We start from the raw sequence: 14,969 nt of genomic DNA, 5'->3' as shown, positions 1-14,969 counted from the left end.
CCATTAAAACAAAGGCCAGAATCATTAAAGGCACTTAAGAGAACAGCAAAAAGTCCCACCTTATTTACTGATACAAGACACCAGAGGACCAGATCCCATAAGTCATCTGCCCAATCCATCACAGCAGCAAAGAATTCAATATACAACATTACAGCATGGAGCCTCTTCATCCCAAACCATCTGCCCTCCTGCTGGGACCTTCTCACAATCACACTCACACAGCACAGCACAGCACGTCTGCTCTTTCCCTCAGCTCTAACTGTTATAATTGCTCTCTCAGCATTTCCTGTGACACAATTTCCTTTTCTTCTCAGCAAGCTCCTCCCACCACATGTGACTTAGGCTTCCTGTGACATAAGCAGATCACATGGCCTATTAATGGGTGGGAAAGATCTTCAAATCTAAATTGCTATTACACAGGGTGACAATGTATGTTGAGTAGCTCAGTTTGTCTAGAATAGAGAGTGTATAAAGAGGGGTTATGTGCCATAAACCTGGAGCCAGATTTTGAAGGGCTTTAACTATCAAGCTGAAATCATTTTTATGTTATCCAAGAGCAATAAGGAGCAACTGAAAGACCTGGAGCAGAGGGCTTGACAGGGCTACACTTTGTGCTTTAAGAAGAGTATTTTGAGAGGCAGATGAAGAATGAATGAGGGAGGCGAGAGTGAAGCTAGGAGTTCAGTTAGGATGTTGTTGCAATAGTCCATGTGGGAGGTGACAAGTACACGAATTAGGATAGTGACTATGTGATTGGACAGAAGAGGGCAGATGTGAGATAAATTGCAATATTGCACAGGATCGGCAAGATTTGGAAACTAATTATATGAGGAGGGGGAAGCAGAGAAGGAAGAGCCTGGGATATTGTACACCTGGGTTACCAGAAGAATAATAGTGCCCTCAACAGTAATAGGGAGGTTTGGAGGAGGTTGGTTCATTGTTGTCCTTTCTTCTCGAAGAGGACCAAAATGACATCACTATGGTAGAGTCAAGTTACAGTGTGTCCAAATGGGGCTGATGGGACCAAGAAGAGGTCAGAATGTTCTACCGAAAGTAGGGCACAAATAGGAGGAAGGTAATGAATTCTGTCAATCAAGAAATGAAAGGGGAAGAATGATAGAACAAAAGACCAAAGCTGATTTACGTTATATGAATAATGTAAATTATTCAGAGACAGTGGAAGTCTAGCCTCTGCCAGTGCTGGCTGCATGACTATGAACAACTCCCAATCTCTCAGTGCCTCATGCAACTCTCTAAGACCACAAATTACTGGGAGTTGTAGATGTACATAGGTGGCAGGAATTTCCACACTAGGAATTCTCCACATGGATGAAATCACAGATCTGGACCAAACATAAATAGATGAATAACTTCATGTCCTTGAAGTTACTTGTTTGACCTTTTATCTAGCCCTAAAGAGTACACTGGAAAATATGAAGGGTGTTTGTGAGTGCATATGTGCACTCATGTGGAAATCCCCATCTGGACAATGCCATATTCAATGACTCAATTGGTTAGAGAATTTTTTTTTTTACCCCCGGGACACACCTGTGACCACACTGGAACATAGTGACCATCTTTCTATTCACATTCTTTACTGCAACCACATAGTCAAACACATGTACAGAGTCATCACGTCTTGTCTCCATGGTAGTTAGCACCACCCCTCTCTACCTTCTAATAGGGGGATAGGAGGCACACAAATGGGCAAACAAGTGACTGAGAAAACTATTACGTTAAAATACACCTAAGTGTCTAGACATTCTGTTGGAAGCTGGGTGTTAGAATATTGTAATAATAATGAGATGGAACCATTGACTCAATTTCAATGGGAGCCAGGCATATTTCCTCTGCCTATAGACATTGACTATACATCTAGTTCTAAACAAGTTTTATAAATCACCATATATTACTGAGCACCTACTAAGTGCTTGCCACTGGAAACAAAGAACATAAAATATGGAGAACCTTAAAAGCCAGGCTAAGGAGTTTGTATTTCTTCCTAGAGGAAAGAGGCTACCAAAGAAGGTTTTTGATCAAAAGAATGACATTGTAGCATTTTACCTGAGGGATTAGCCTAGATGATCCACTCCTAACATTTTCTAACATTGTTCCAATGTGCTGCTCTAGCTCAATGACCAGAACAATCTAGGCATCTCTAGGAAGGATATTAGAAAAAAGGCAGAAAACAGGGCCAACTGGATAGAGTTGTGGTTACCTCATCTCAGGGAAGTCACTACTCACATTTGTATGTAGCACTTTAAGCTTGACAATGTCCTTTATTCACTGGAGCCTCTGCGGAGTAGGCCATATGAGCATATTTATCCCCACTTTTCAAATAAGTAAAATGAGGATCAGATAGAGTAAGTTGAATGGAGATGAGTACAGAGGAGGGCAACTAAAATGGAAGAGAGGATGGAGGAGAGTAGAAGTTGAGGAACATGGAGGTAGTAGAGGAGGTTCTGAATGGAAAAAAAAAAACCTTAGGATATAAAATTTTGATAAGGGGGAACTCGTTCATCAAATGCCTAAGTGATAGAGGTAAAAGGACACTGTAAGGAAAGAGATTTTCTTTGATGCACCTTGTGGGTGAACCGAATCAAGGGTGCAGATGTTGTAGTAATATTATTTTTATAAAAGTCTTCCTTCCACAGCTCCAGCTGTGGACACCTTCCACAGCTTCCATCAGAAGACCTAGATTAGAATCCTGGTTTTGCCACACACTACCTGTGTAATTCTTGAGCTCTCTGGGCTTCCATTTCCTCATCTGTAAAATGGGGTGGTTGAACTACATGACCTTCCCACCTCTTGGTCTATGAAGAACTTTGGGAAGAAGCAGTTATTATTTTAAGATTAGATGAGAATGTGGGTGGATCACCAGGAACTCACCAGCAATCAGGAGGTTTCTTGATTGGTTGAGAGTGAGTACGGGGTTTATAAACCCAGAAACAACTGGGAATCCTAAATTGGTATGAAATTTCCCAGGATCAGGGTCCCTATTCTTGTTGTGAAGGAGATACTAAGAAGGAGGATGCTGAAATGTGGACTCCTGGCCAGGAAGGAAAACATTTTAGCTTTGGAGATAGCCAGGATAACTTTAGGGAGATAAGATAAAATAAACTGGCAGCCATCCAGGCAGGTTAGGTAGAAATAGTTTATATTGATTACTTATATTGATTGCAGAAATATGGAATTTTTGAAGTGATATTTTTTCCCAGTTATAAATACAAATCCTTTCTTGAATCCAAGATGGGTTTAAGGTGTGGGAGGGGAGAGTGGAAACTAGAATGCACTAAGATGCCATTTACAAAAGAAAGGGAAAATCTTGGACAGAGAGATCTCACTGCTGGGCACATACCCCAAGTAAGCAAGAGACAGAGAGGCCCTATATATGCCAAAATATTCACAGTAGCCTTTTTTTTGTTGTTGCTCCCCATAACCCCACGACTTCTTGATGAAGAAATAACTTCTACCATTGGTGACCAGCAACTGCTCTGCACCTTAAGAGACTTGGGGTTTGCTTCGTGAATTGCCCAGAGTCAGGTAGCCAGTATGTGCTTCTGGTGGAACTAGAATCCAGGTGTTACTGACTTAAGACCAGCCCTTTACTCATTACAATACACATCTTCTCACCTAGCAGTACTTTTGGGAGGTAGCAAAAGCTGGAAACAAAGTAGGCACCCATTGCCTGGGGCAATGGCTGAATAAATTATGGTACAAGAATTGTGTTAGAAGACTGGGAAGAATGAGAAATTGAGAGAGACATGGGAAGACTTGTATGAACTGTATGAGGAACCGGATGGACAACATGCACAAATATTGCAATAATGTAAGTGCAACCTCACCTCCGCCCAAAAGCCAAAATATTGGGCAGTCGCAATAACTCCTTTTGGAAAGTGGGTGGGGAACTGTGGGCATAGACTGTTAGATTCAGTCACTATTTTTTCTTGGTTACCAGGGAGGGCATATCTGGAAGTCACCGGCATAAAAACAAAAGAATTTAATAAAAAGTTAAAGAAAAAGACAATTTGGGTGTGGTATACCTTTGAGATCACCGGGTTAGGCAACCTTAAAGACTAAAAAAGTGAGAGGTTTGCAGTCATTCTCACTTAAATTTAAAAAGCAGAGAAAAAATGAAGCCCTTGGGTAAGGCTTTCTTTGTTGGGCCAGGGAGGGTCTCTTGGATCATTTCCAAGGAGGAGCTAATTCCTTGTTGACCAGAAGTTTCCTAGAGCATTAGCTCTTCCTTGGAAGCAATCCAGGAGGGTTCTGGCCATAACGGTGGGTTTTCTCCTTTCGCTGCTTCCTAAATTTGACTGTTCAAGTGTAGGATCTTGAATTTAGGACAAAGAAAAAGTAGCATGACTTTTCACAGCAGACAGCAAATTTGAGGAATTCATGAATTCTAGGAGGTAATGGGGGGCAAAATGTAGATTCAGGAAGGATGTGGATAAATCTGGATTGATTCCTAAGAACTTATTAAGAGAATCTAGAAATGTTTGAAGGTTTGTCTCCGGCCCCCTGACACCGTGCTTTCACCAAATATCTCAGTCACAACGTCAGAGACAGAATACTGGCCTGGATGGGCAAATTCAGTAATTAATGTGTACTATGTATAAGACACTGGGGATATGCAGGTTAAAAAGAAAAAAACTCATCAAAAAAACTCTTATCTTCAAGGAGTTTATAGTCTATTGATTTTCCTTAAAATCCCATTTCTTCATGTTATTTATCTACAGAAAGTAGTTTCAAGAGGGGCTTGAAGAATTCACATGGACTCTTTCATTTTGGAAGAAAAAAACAGCTGGCCCTAAGAGGTTTCTAGAAAGAACTGAGCAATGAGACATTACCCTCAGATTCCTGGGAAGTAGGTAATTTCTACTATCAAATATATTTTTAAATCTTTTGGGTAGTAAAGCCTGGGGGAAGCAATATATGACTATATATTTTTATGTCAAACAAAAGTTGTCCTACTCATTCTACATGGACTTTGATGGGGTGGGGGTGTGTGCTCAGAAACTGTGTTAATAGTTTACATAGCCCAATGAACAAAGCATCTGACAACCGATGGTGTTCAAGTTCCTTTTCCTCTGTGATCAATATCTTCCTCCCCCAGCCCCCTATTGGTCCTTCTGTGATCTAGCAATTTTATAATACAAAGAACAAAGAGCTGTGGCCCAGCTGTATTATTTCTTAAGCAGGAATACTGTAGATAGGCCAATTTTACTTGATATTGAGAGAAATGATTATTAATAACCAATGATTTGGAAAGATCCAGAGTTCTCCCTCTTTTTTCGAAAGTCCTGATTTCAAAAGTTCAGTCTCTTGAAGGACATTACAGATAATGAGATAACTTTCTTTACACTCTTGTTCAGACCCCACCCAGGTGGAGAAGCCACTGTGCTCTTCTCAGGTTTGGGTGAGGATACATTTTTTTTTTTGGAGGGGGGAAGGCAAGGTAAGTGGGGTTAAGTGACTTGCCCAAGGTCACACAGCTAGTAAGTGTCAAGTGTCTGAGATCACATTTGAACTCAGGTCCTCCTGACTTCAGGGCTGGTGCTCTATTCACTGTGCCACCTACCTGCCCAGGGGGGAAATTCTTTGAATAGACTGTCCAAGGCTAGTGGTAACTTAGAAGTAAATGACATACTCAGAGTTCATTTGAATAGGTCCAGCCCCTCATTGTAATATTTATTCTCTCGATTAATAACCAATCAAAATTGATTGCCACCCTCGTGAACCCCCTTCTTCCAACAGGCATATAAACAGTGAGTCCCCTGTAATTGTCTTTGGTCTAAGAGACAGGTGGCCAAACGATCATCCTTTTATTCAAATGCTGGCATTATTAATAAAATGATTAAATTACCCAGAAAGTATGTCTTTCAATCTTTTTTAAATGACACAACATAAAGAAAATCATGGACATAATTAGTGTTGTTCAAAAGTAGAATTGTTGCCTCCTTAAGGTAGTAAGTTACCCCCTCGTTGAAGGTTTTCATGTGGCCACCGGAAGTCCATTTATCAAGTGTGTTGTAAGAAGGGACTCTGGTTCCCTGAATGATCTCTGAGGTCCCTTCTGACACTGAGATTCTATGTGTAAGAACAGGACAATGAAAGAGGAAGCCAGGGCAGGAAAAATAACATTAAATGAGCTTTAGAATACCTGGCCAAGGTATCCTTATATTTGGAAAGATTTAGAGATTGTATTATTAGTTTAATGTTATAATGGATGGGGTCATTAGAAATCTCTCAGGTGTCCAACAATGGATATTGTACAGGAAACTCACTGTCTGAGAATGATGTCCTTTCCTGAAACAGGATTTACAATAAGCCAATACATCACCACCGCCACCACTACCAACCATATCCTGCTCCCCCTCCAAAAAAAATGGACTGGGGCTTGTCCTGATAACACCACCAGAGTGATTTATTTGGAAAGTTTTTAAGCAATTCAAGCAAGAAATTTAAAGGAGCAGGGATGTTTCAGCAGATAAAGTCATCACATTTGGCGATTCAACAGAAGTGAAATGCCTCAAAGGCTACATGTTGGAGGCTCTGATTAGAGCAGGCAGACTAAAAGACATACTTAAAGCTGTGGTCAGGAATTACACAGAAGTCGTAGCAGATTTGCTATTTGGACATTGGAGGATTTTTGAAAAATGGTTTTAAATTTGGAGCAGTCATGGATTTGAGACTACATAGGGAGAAATACAAAGGACCAGATAATCAACTATTGAAATAAAGCAGCAGAAGCTTTAATAAAGGCAGACTTTGCAGATATGTTTTAATCAGGATTTCCTGAGCTATAGGGTCTTTTTTTTTTTAACCAAGTAGAGACAACTTGTAGGACAGAGATTCTCTATAGACTCAGAAGATTTAAGTATAGTCTTTTCTCAAAGTGGGGTACAGGACAGATGATGCCTCCATTCAAGTTTCTCCCTACACTGTGACTCGGTAGAAGTGTTTGACATTTAAACATAATTTCAACTTTCAGTCTTCTCTTCTTCAGTAAGATTATAGGAGGCATTATATAACCCATTTCCATTCTGAAAAACAGAGGCTTGGTTTACAGTAGTATTTTCTAAGGGCTTTACACTTAAAAAAAATGACCAAAACTAGACAGATACTTGGCTTTTGTTCATTGGTTCTATTCAGTTTACAGCAACCCAGTCTGTTTTTCACTGGAGAAAACAAATCCCACGTGCCAGTTTGTTGAATCACTTAAAGGACAGTTACCTCCTAACCAGATGTGGGCTGAAGGTGTTTGCAGGAGCCTGGGCCGAAGCTCTGCTGCAGCTCAAGATTGGCCATGAGCAATGGACAGCCAAACATCTCCTGGGAGGCATATGTCATATACACAAAACCATCTTCATCCTTGTAATCTCTGTAGATCTCTGCCATGGTCACACTCATGTTTGCTAAACTCTTGTTGTTCACCAGGAGGTAGAAGGCTTCAGTGGCTGTCAGAACCATGCGACTCCTAAGGTAGGAAAAGAGGTTGGAGTTAGCCTAAGAATACAGAAGGTGCAGGTCTAAGAAGGAAGGAAATATGCATTTATTAAGTACCTACTATATGACAGGCACTGTGCTAAGCCCTTTACAAATATCTCATTCGGTCCTCGTGATAATCCTGGAAGGTAGGTGCTATTATCATCATCTCCGTTTTACAGTAAAGGAAACTGAGGCAAACAGAGACTAAGCGACTGACGTGCATAATCTAATGTCTGAGACTGGATTTGAACTCCAAGCCCAGCACTCTTATCTTAGGTCCAAGATTGGTATTACTAAGTTCTGAGCTGTCTGTGGACCACCAGAAACACCTCCTCACAAAATTATTTAGTGCTGGATGGGTATTTAGAGACTATTTAGTTCAGCTATCTCATTTTATAGATAAAAATCATTAAGAGCCAGAGGAGGCAGCCTGGAGTAATGGACAGAGAACAGACTACAGTGTTTTGAAGACCAAGGTTCAAGTTCAAATTTCTAGTTGAGTGACCTTGGGACAAGGAATTTTTATTTAATCTCTCAATGCTTCAGGCAGTTCTCTAAGACTAGATTTGATCTGTATTGGGAAAGGAAGTTCTCTTCATAATTAAATTCCTACACCAATGAAATCATAGATCTGGTTAAACAAACAAACAAAACACATTTATGTGCTCTTTGAGATTTTGTGGAGTGCTGATCATGCTTTGGTTTGCTTTTTCACAATAATATGCTGAGGTAAGTATTATTATTGGGGCAGCTAGGTGACAGAGTGGAGAGAATGCCAGGATTGGAGTTAGGAAGATTTGAGTTCAAATCTAGCCTCAGACAAGTACTAGATGTGTGGCCCTGGGCAAGTCACTTAACCCTGATTGCCTCAGTTCCTCATCTGTAAAATGAGCTGAAGAAGGAAATGACAAACCACTCCAGTATCTTTGCTGAGAAAACCCTAAATAGGGTCACAAAGAATAGGATACAACTGAAAATGATTGAACATCATGCACATGTTATTATTCCTGTTTTAAGGATATTTAATAGAACATTTAATAGAATGATTTAAGCATTACGAGCACTTTGCATATATGATCTCATTTGATCCTCACAACAACCCTGGAGTGCTATTATTATCCCCATTTTACAGACAGGAAACTGAGGCTAAGAGGGTTAAAGGGATTTGCCCAGGGTTATACAACTAAAGTGTCTGGGATAGGATTTGAACTTGAGTCTTCCTGATGAGAAGTCTAGTGATCTTTCTGCTTCACAACCTCAATGCCTTATCTTACTAAGGGGAAAGCTGAAGCTCCTTACCCTTGGTCATTTAACTCAGAAGCTTTAGAGGATGGACTCAAACCCAAGTCAAGTTAAGCACTCTTTTGACTGTACCATGGAAGAAACTGAGACCCTGAAAAGTGTGTGTAGGATTAAACAAAAAAGAGCAGAATTTAGCTGTGAACCCAGGTGCTCTGACTCCAAATGCAGAGCTTTTTATGTACACCATGGGAAAGGGGTACCCCCTTCCATTTTAAGGAGGATTGATTGGGCATTAATAGCACTCATTACTTGGCCCATTGAGGATACAAGCCAAAATAATTCTGCTCAACAAGTATTTGAGTATTTATATAACCATCTCTTAAAACACTACCATATATTTTTCTATGGCCCTTTTATCTTTTCAGTGAAATTTTCATGTCTAGTATTTCCTTCGGGACTCAGAACAATCTTGTGAGGGATGTAGGGCAAATATTAATACCTCATAACACCGAGAAAAACAAGACTCAGGAAATGATCTGCCTATAGGCATCTGGGTGGCACATTGCATAGAGCACTGGGCATGGCCATGCTCAAATCCAGCTCAGACACTTCCTAGCTGTGTGACCCTGGACAAGTCTGCACTCTGTCCACTTCATTTTCCTCAACTGTAAAGTGGGGATGAAAATAATGCCTACCTCCCAGGGTTGTTGTAAGGATGAAACAAAATAATATTTGTAGACTATATAGCACAGTGCCTGGCACATAGCAGATGCTTAATACTTTTTTTCCTTCTTTCCTATTGTCACACAGCAAATAAGTGGCAGAGCAGGGACTAGAACCTTGGGTTCCTCATTTCCAACCCCAGTCTCTTTTCTCCAGATTATACTGGGGGCTTTCTGTAATGTTTCTTAAAAACATTTGAATTTTTTTTCACATCATGTTCATTTCCATACACATCCTTCTCCCTTCCTTCCCTAGCATGTCATCTGTCCTTTGTAACAAAGGAGAAAAAAAAAATCAAAAAACACAGTTCAACAAAACTAACCAACGCATCAACCTGAACAAGACATTTATACAATATTACATACTCATAGACCGCCCTCCTCCCCCGCCACCTCTGCAGAGTAGGGGAGCTTCTTTCTCCTCTCTTTTCCAGGGTCAAGCTTCACCACTAAAATTTCTATCAAGTTCTTTGGAAAAGCTGCCACAGCCACTATAAGGCTGCCTACACTGTGGTTAAGATCCTCCCTCTGATTGTGTGACCCTGGGTAAGTTACATGACCTCTTCGGACTTTAGGCAGCTATCCAAAATTCTAAGTTTCAGCACTTGGAGCAGGATGATAGAGGAAATTTCCTTGTAGCAAATGAAATCACAAGCACAGTGCCCCATCCTTATGTCCACTATTATCTGGGTAACATGTGCAAGGCCATTCTCTAGTTAATTGAGAAAGAAAACAGAGATAACATAGACTACTCACAAATGTGAAATAAACAAACCATTTTTGCCATGAACTTGAAAGTCCTCCCTTTAACCAATAAGTTTCAGCTCTGTCCCACCACCAAACATTTCTGTCAGAATATTAAAGCAGAACAACTATCTTTTTAGTTTCCTTATAATTGTTTCTGCCTAAATTCCAGGGGAGGTGCTGAAAGGGAGCTGATGGGTTAAGAATATTCAAGGAAGGGGAGAAACTGGGCCCCTGGATAAGCCCATAAGAGCCACCAGTGTTTAGCTCAACCATAGTCTCAACTCTACATTTAAAACAAACAACCATTTTTTTGTGTGTGTGTTAAACACTCCAGCATCATTTGGGAGAAGAACTGGTAGATGGTGATTACAAATTCTCATTCTGTCACAGCATGGTGGCAAAAGTCTGTGATCACTGCCATAGAATGAATGAAGCTGGTTGATCAAGAATTCTGAGCCGCAGCAGGGCTAAAGGGAAGAGGAAGGGAATAAAAATTTATACAGTGCCTACTATGTGCCAGGCCCTGTGCCAACTTCTTTAAAACGATCTCATTTGATCCTCACAGAAACCCTGCGACCCATTCGACATTTGAGGAAACAGAGGCAAATAGAGGTTAAGTAACTATCCCAAAGTCTTACCTACTCAGTGTCTGAGACTGGATTTGAACTCAGGGTTTCCTGACTTCATACCTAGCACTCTATCCACTGTACCACCTGGCTGCCTTTAAAGCCCAGTGGGTGTTCACACCAAGTATGGTGCAAAGATAAGATTAACCACAGTAATAGCACTTTAAGGTTTGCACTTTACAAATATGAACTCATTTGATCCTCACAACCCTGGGAGGTGGGTGTTATTATCATCCTTATTTTACAGATGAGGAAACTGAGGTACAGAGAGGTGATTTACCCAGGGTCACACAACTAGTAAGTGTCTGAGGCAGGACTGAAGGCAGTTATTTCTGACTCCAGGTTCACTACTCTTTTCTAGGACAGGCTGCCTGAGGAATAGTGATCCACATAGATGGGAAAAAACAAAACAAAACAAAAAACAAGGTGAGTCAAAATTTCAGTGCCAATTAACAGCAGGCCAGCCCAGGATTGGCCATTGCACTTCCTGTCTGGGTGAGATAGGGAGACCTAGTGTCAAAAAATAAATTAATTATTCACCCTCTTCTTCCTCCCAATTCACATAGGGATAACATCAGCTCAGTAACTTCCATGACAGGAATAGAAAAAATACAGTATGGAGGACTATACTAAAGAGAAAAAAAAACTTGTCAATAAGATTGTTGCCTCCTTCCAAAAATAAGGGGAAGGATGTTCTTCCATTCTTAATTTTCTTGCCCTCGTTTATGGTATGTTCACATTAAAAATGTCTTGTTATGAATTTAACCATCATTGGCTCACACAAGCATTTCAATCTACAAGTACAAGGAAGAGGATTGTATAAGAAATTACAGTCACATTCTGCTTTATATTAGACTTATGTGTGTACACAAGGTCATGTTACTTGGTAAATTCTTTGGCACAGGCTATCATGGTGTCATCCTTGTAGCACCAGCTGCTTGGTTGAGTGTCTCCAACATAATAGATGCTTAAGCAATGATCATTGTATGAGATGTTGGGAGAAAACCACTTATTTAAGTTACAAAACTCCCCAAGGAAAGTCCCTAGTTTCCTTTTTTTTTGTAGAGAATTATACAGTAAACCATATTTACTTAGTTCCAAGACATCTATTTTTAGCTTCAAGTACTTTTTATTGAATTCATATGTTGGGTGATGATGTGCTTAGCACAGTGCCTGACACACAGTAGATGCTTCATAAATGTTTACTGATTGAATAGCCAAGGCAGCTTGGGTCATTGGAATAGGCACTATCTCTCCAGTCTGAGGAGATGGTTTCAAATCCCAACTCTGATGCTCACTTGGTGTATGGTTTCAGATAAGCCATCTAGCCTCCATGGGCCTCAGTTTCCTCATCTATATAATGTGGGTATTGGACTAGATGGCCTTTGACTTCCATTCCAGCTGGAGCTCTATGATCCTGTGTGCCAATTCCACCTCTTTATGCTTGGTTTCAAGAAGGCAATTCTCTTTCATGTTCCTTCACTTCTATTCTATTTTGCTGGTGGAGGAAGTAGGGAAAGAGGCTAATAGAATCCTCTGGGATATGGTGGAGGTAGCAGGTACTACTACTCTAAGATGCTCTGGATTTTTTTTTTTTGAGACACAGAGACATAGAGGACAGTCACACTAAAGTGCAGAAAGACACAGAAACATGCAGAGAAAGACACAGACACATGCCAGAGACACACAAAGAGACATATATAGAAACAATCACATACAGAGAAAACACAGACAAAAAGAGCTGACATACAAGAGACGCATACAGACACAGAGGGATGCAGACAAACAGAGGGAGACAGAGTACACAGTTAAGTAGTTATGAATTTTTAATTCATAAAGTCAGAGTGACTTGAAACAGTAAGCTTTTTTTGCATTAAGTACTGGATAGCTGCCTTTTAAATTCTGGAATAAATTCCAAAAGGGGGGGAAAAACCTTATCAGGTGATTAAAAAGAAGCACCTGTGACTTTAGGATAACTCAAGTAATGCTCGCTTTAGGGCCCTCCAAACTAGGATTCTCCAAGAGGTTAAGTACAAGTTCAACATTTCCTGGCCACCCTGAAGAGAAAGGGTGAATCACAGACAGACTCCCCCTCCCAGAGCCTGTCCAAGAGAAGCACCAAAGCGATCTTCCCCCTGACTCCTCCCACCCCTCCCGTACATACAGAGCGATGCCTCTAGTTTTGCTACCTACCTAATGATAGTTAGAAATTGAGTCATGGTCAGCTCCTGGGGAACGAGGAATTTGGTTTTGTCCAGCGGGGGAAGGTATTTCTCCTTCTGATAACGTTCAACTATAACCTGTTAAAACGTTTAAACATAAATTGAACCAAGGCCAGCTGCTCCCTTCTGAGAGGAACTGAATACGATCCCTTGCCTGGAAGCACTGAGCTCAGGTGGTAGTTAGTGGGAGGGTATATCACGCGGCCCTGGGGTTGTTCCTATGCTCTGTTGATTACGGCAGTACCATTACCCCACCCACCTTCTACAACTTGGACCTCCTTACCGGTATCTTGCTTGGGAACTTTGCCCGGATCCCAGCAACTTCCTCTTTTCTGGTTGCTGTAAAAGTGCAAATGGCACAGGAAGAGTTAATCAAACAAATGAAATGAGGTCTGTATTCATCCTTTCCCCTCATTCCCCACCTTTCTTGCCCTAGGAGGATCCCCCTTAGTTGTACCTAAGCTTTTCCGTTGCTTGAAAGGTCGAATGGACTGGCTTTTCTGTTGAGGTTGCATTTTATTCGACAGGTTTTCTGTGAGGATTGACTTAAGGCAAATTTTAAAGTTCCCCAGTAACTGAGGGCTTTGCTATTTCTTTTTCTCCAGCTGTTTTCAAACCGTCTGCAAGAGCCTAATGAAGTACCTTATATAGTCCTGGGTGTGACATCATGCTTTCCCCCTCCCCTTTTCCCCCCACCCCTCACAACCCAAACCCACAGCCTGTGAAGTAGAGGTCAGCCTCACAGATGGAGATGGAAAAGTGGGTCTGTTTTGTTAGTCAGAGAAAGTCCAAAGTTGCTTTGCTCATTATCAGAGAACGTTTTCCCTCTAAGGCTAAAGAAATGAAGGCATCATTATACCACTATCTTCCTACCTAGCCTATTCCATGAAATTCTTCAGAGGTGAAAGTCCCTTATACTAAAGCTCTTTGGGTATTTTAATAACTATGTCCTCTTGGGTGGCATCCAAGATTGATCTGCCTTATACTTAATTCTGATCTAGAATCAAGTGTTATAGCAAAGTTCTACTTTGAGTCGGCTCTATAATCTGGCATATCATTTTCCCCTGATAGAGTCCTACTGAGGGATGGATGTCATAAGAGATGGAGGATAAGCATTGTTCTCAAGGTTCCCTATTTTATAGATGAAGAATCAGTTAGTACCTTTTACCAGCCTCTCAGGCTTAAACCTGAGAACCAGCTTTGACGCTGTTCTCCAACACCTGCATCCAATCAGTTGGCAAACCCTATTGATTCTGTCTCCTACTTGACGTCTTTTGTATCTCTCTTAATCTTATCCTTCACAATGTTACCAGCCGAGTTCTGCTCTTCATTACCTTAATGATGGGACTAATGCAGTAACTTCCTAACTGATCTTCCTGTCTCAGTTTTTTCCCTCACTTTAAATATATAAATATGTTACATTAATTATGTTATATAAACATAAAAAGTCTTTCTCAAATCATGTTACTCCTTACTCAAAAATCTTTACTATCTCTCTACTGCTTTTTAAGCATAAAGTCTAAACTCCTTCATTTGACATTCACGTTGTATTCTAACCTACCTTTCCAGTGTCATGTTAGACTTCTTTTAATTAACTTCATCCTTTAGCCAAACTGACCCACTTGTCACTCCCTTACTAGATCCAGTCCTTTCCCATTTCTTTTCTTATAGCATCCCTTGTGCTTTGAATTAATTCTTTTTAACTTGAAATCCCTTCTAACCACAAAGGTATAATTCAGGTGCCAACTCCCCATAAAGCTTTCCCTTATTCTCTCTAGGTGAAAGTGATACCTCTCTTGTTTAATCTTTTATACAATCTTTGAATCTTTCCTATGTGCTTATTTATATCTATATTTGTATTATAGTAATGTTAGTAGGAAGTATTAGAGATATTTGTATACATATCCCTTCTGTCCTAT

General features: G+C 40.5%; 1 protein-coding gene across 1 annotated transcript; it reads right to left on the bottom strand.

Moving 5' to 3' along the window:
- Positions 1–7,239: 7,239 nt before the first annotated feature.
- On the bottom strand, positions 7,240–13,565 carry MAP1LC3C (microtubule associated protein 1 light chain 3 gamma). Its single transcript, XM_036757852.1, has 4 exons — positions 13,508–13,565; positions 13,334–13,389; positions 13,022–13,128; positions 7,240–7,480 (listed from the first exon to the last, which is right to left on the bottom strand). The coding sequence occupies exons 1-4, from the start codon at positions 13,563–13,565 to the stop codon at positions 7,240–7,242; spliced, it is 462 nt and encodes a 153-aa protein (XP_036613747.1).
- Positions 13,566–14,969: the final 1,404 nt, after the last annotated feature.

Source organism: Trichosurus vulpecula, chromosome 4 (genome assembly GCF_011100635.1).
Source record: "Trichosurus vulpecula isolate mTriVul1 chromosome 4, mTriVul1.pri, whole genome shotgun sequence".
NCBI classification, from domain to species: Eukaryota; Metazoa; Chordata; class Mammalia; order Diprotodontia; family Phalangeridae; genus Trichosurus; species Trichosurus vulpecula.
Note: the sequence above shows the minus strand (reverse complement) of the source record. Positions and strands in the feature narration are given on the sequence as shown.

Coding starts and splice junctions, on each gene's coding strand:
- MAP1LC3C (XM_036757852.1), bottom strand. CDS start 13,565: ATGCAACCTCAACAGAAAAGCCAGTCCATTCGACCTTTCAAGCAACGG. Junction 13,390..13,507: donor CAAGCAACGGAAAAGCTTAG/GTACAACTAAGG, acceptor GCACTTTTACAG/CAACCAGAAAAGAGGAAGTT. Junction 7,481..13,021: donor CAATTTCTAACTATCATTAG/GTAGGTAGCAAA, acceptor TTCCTACCTTAG/GAGTCGCATGGTTCTGACAG.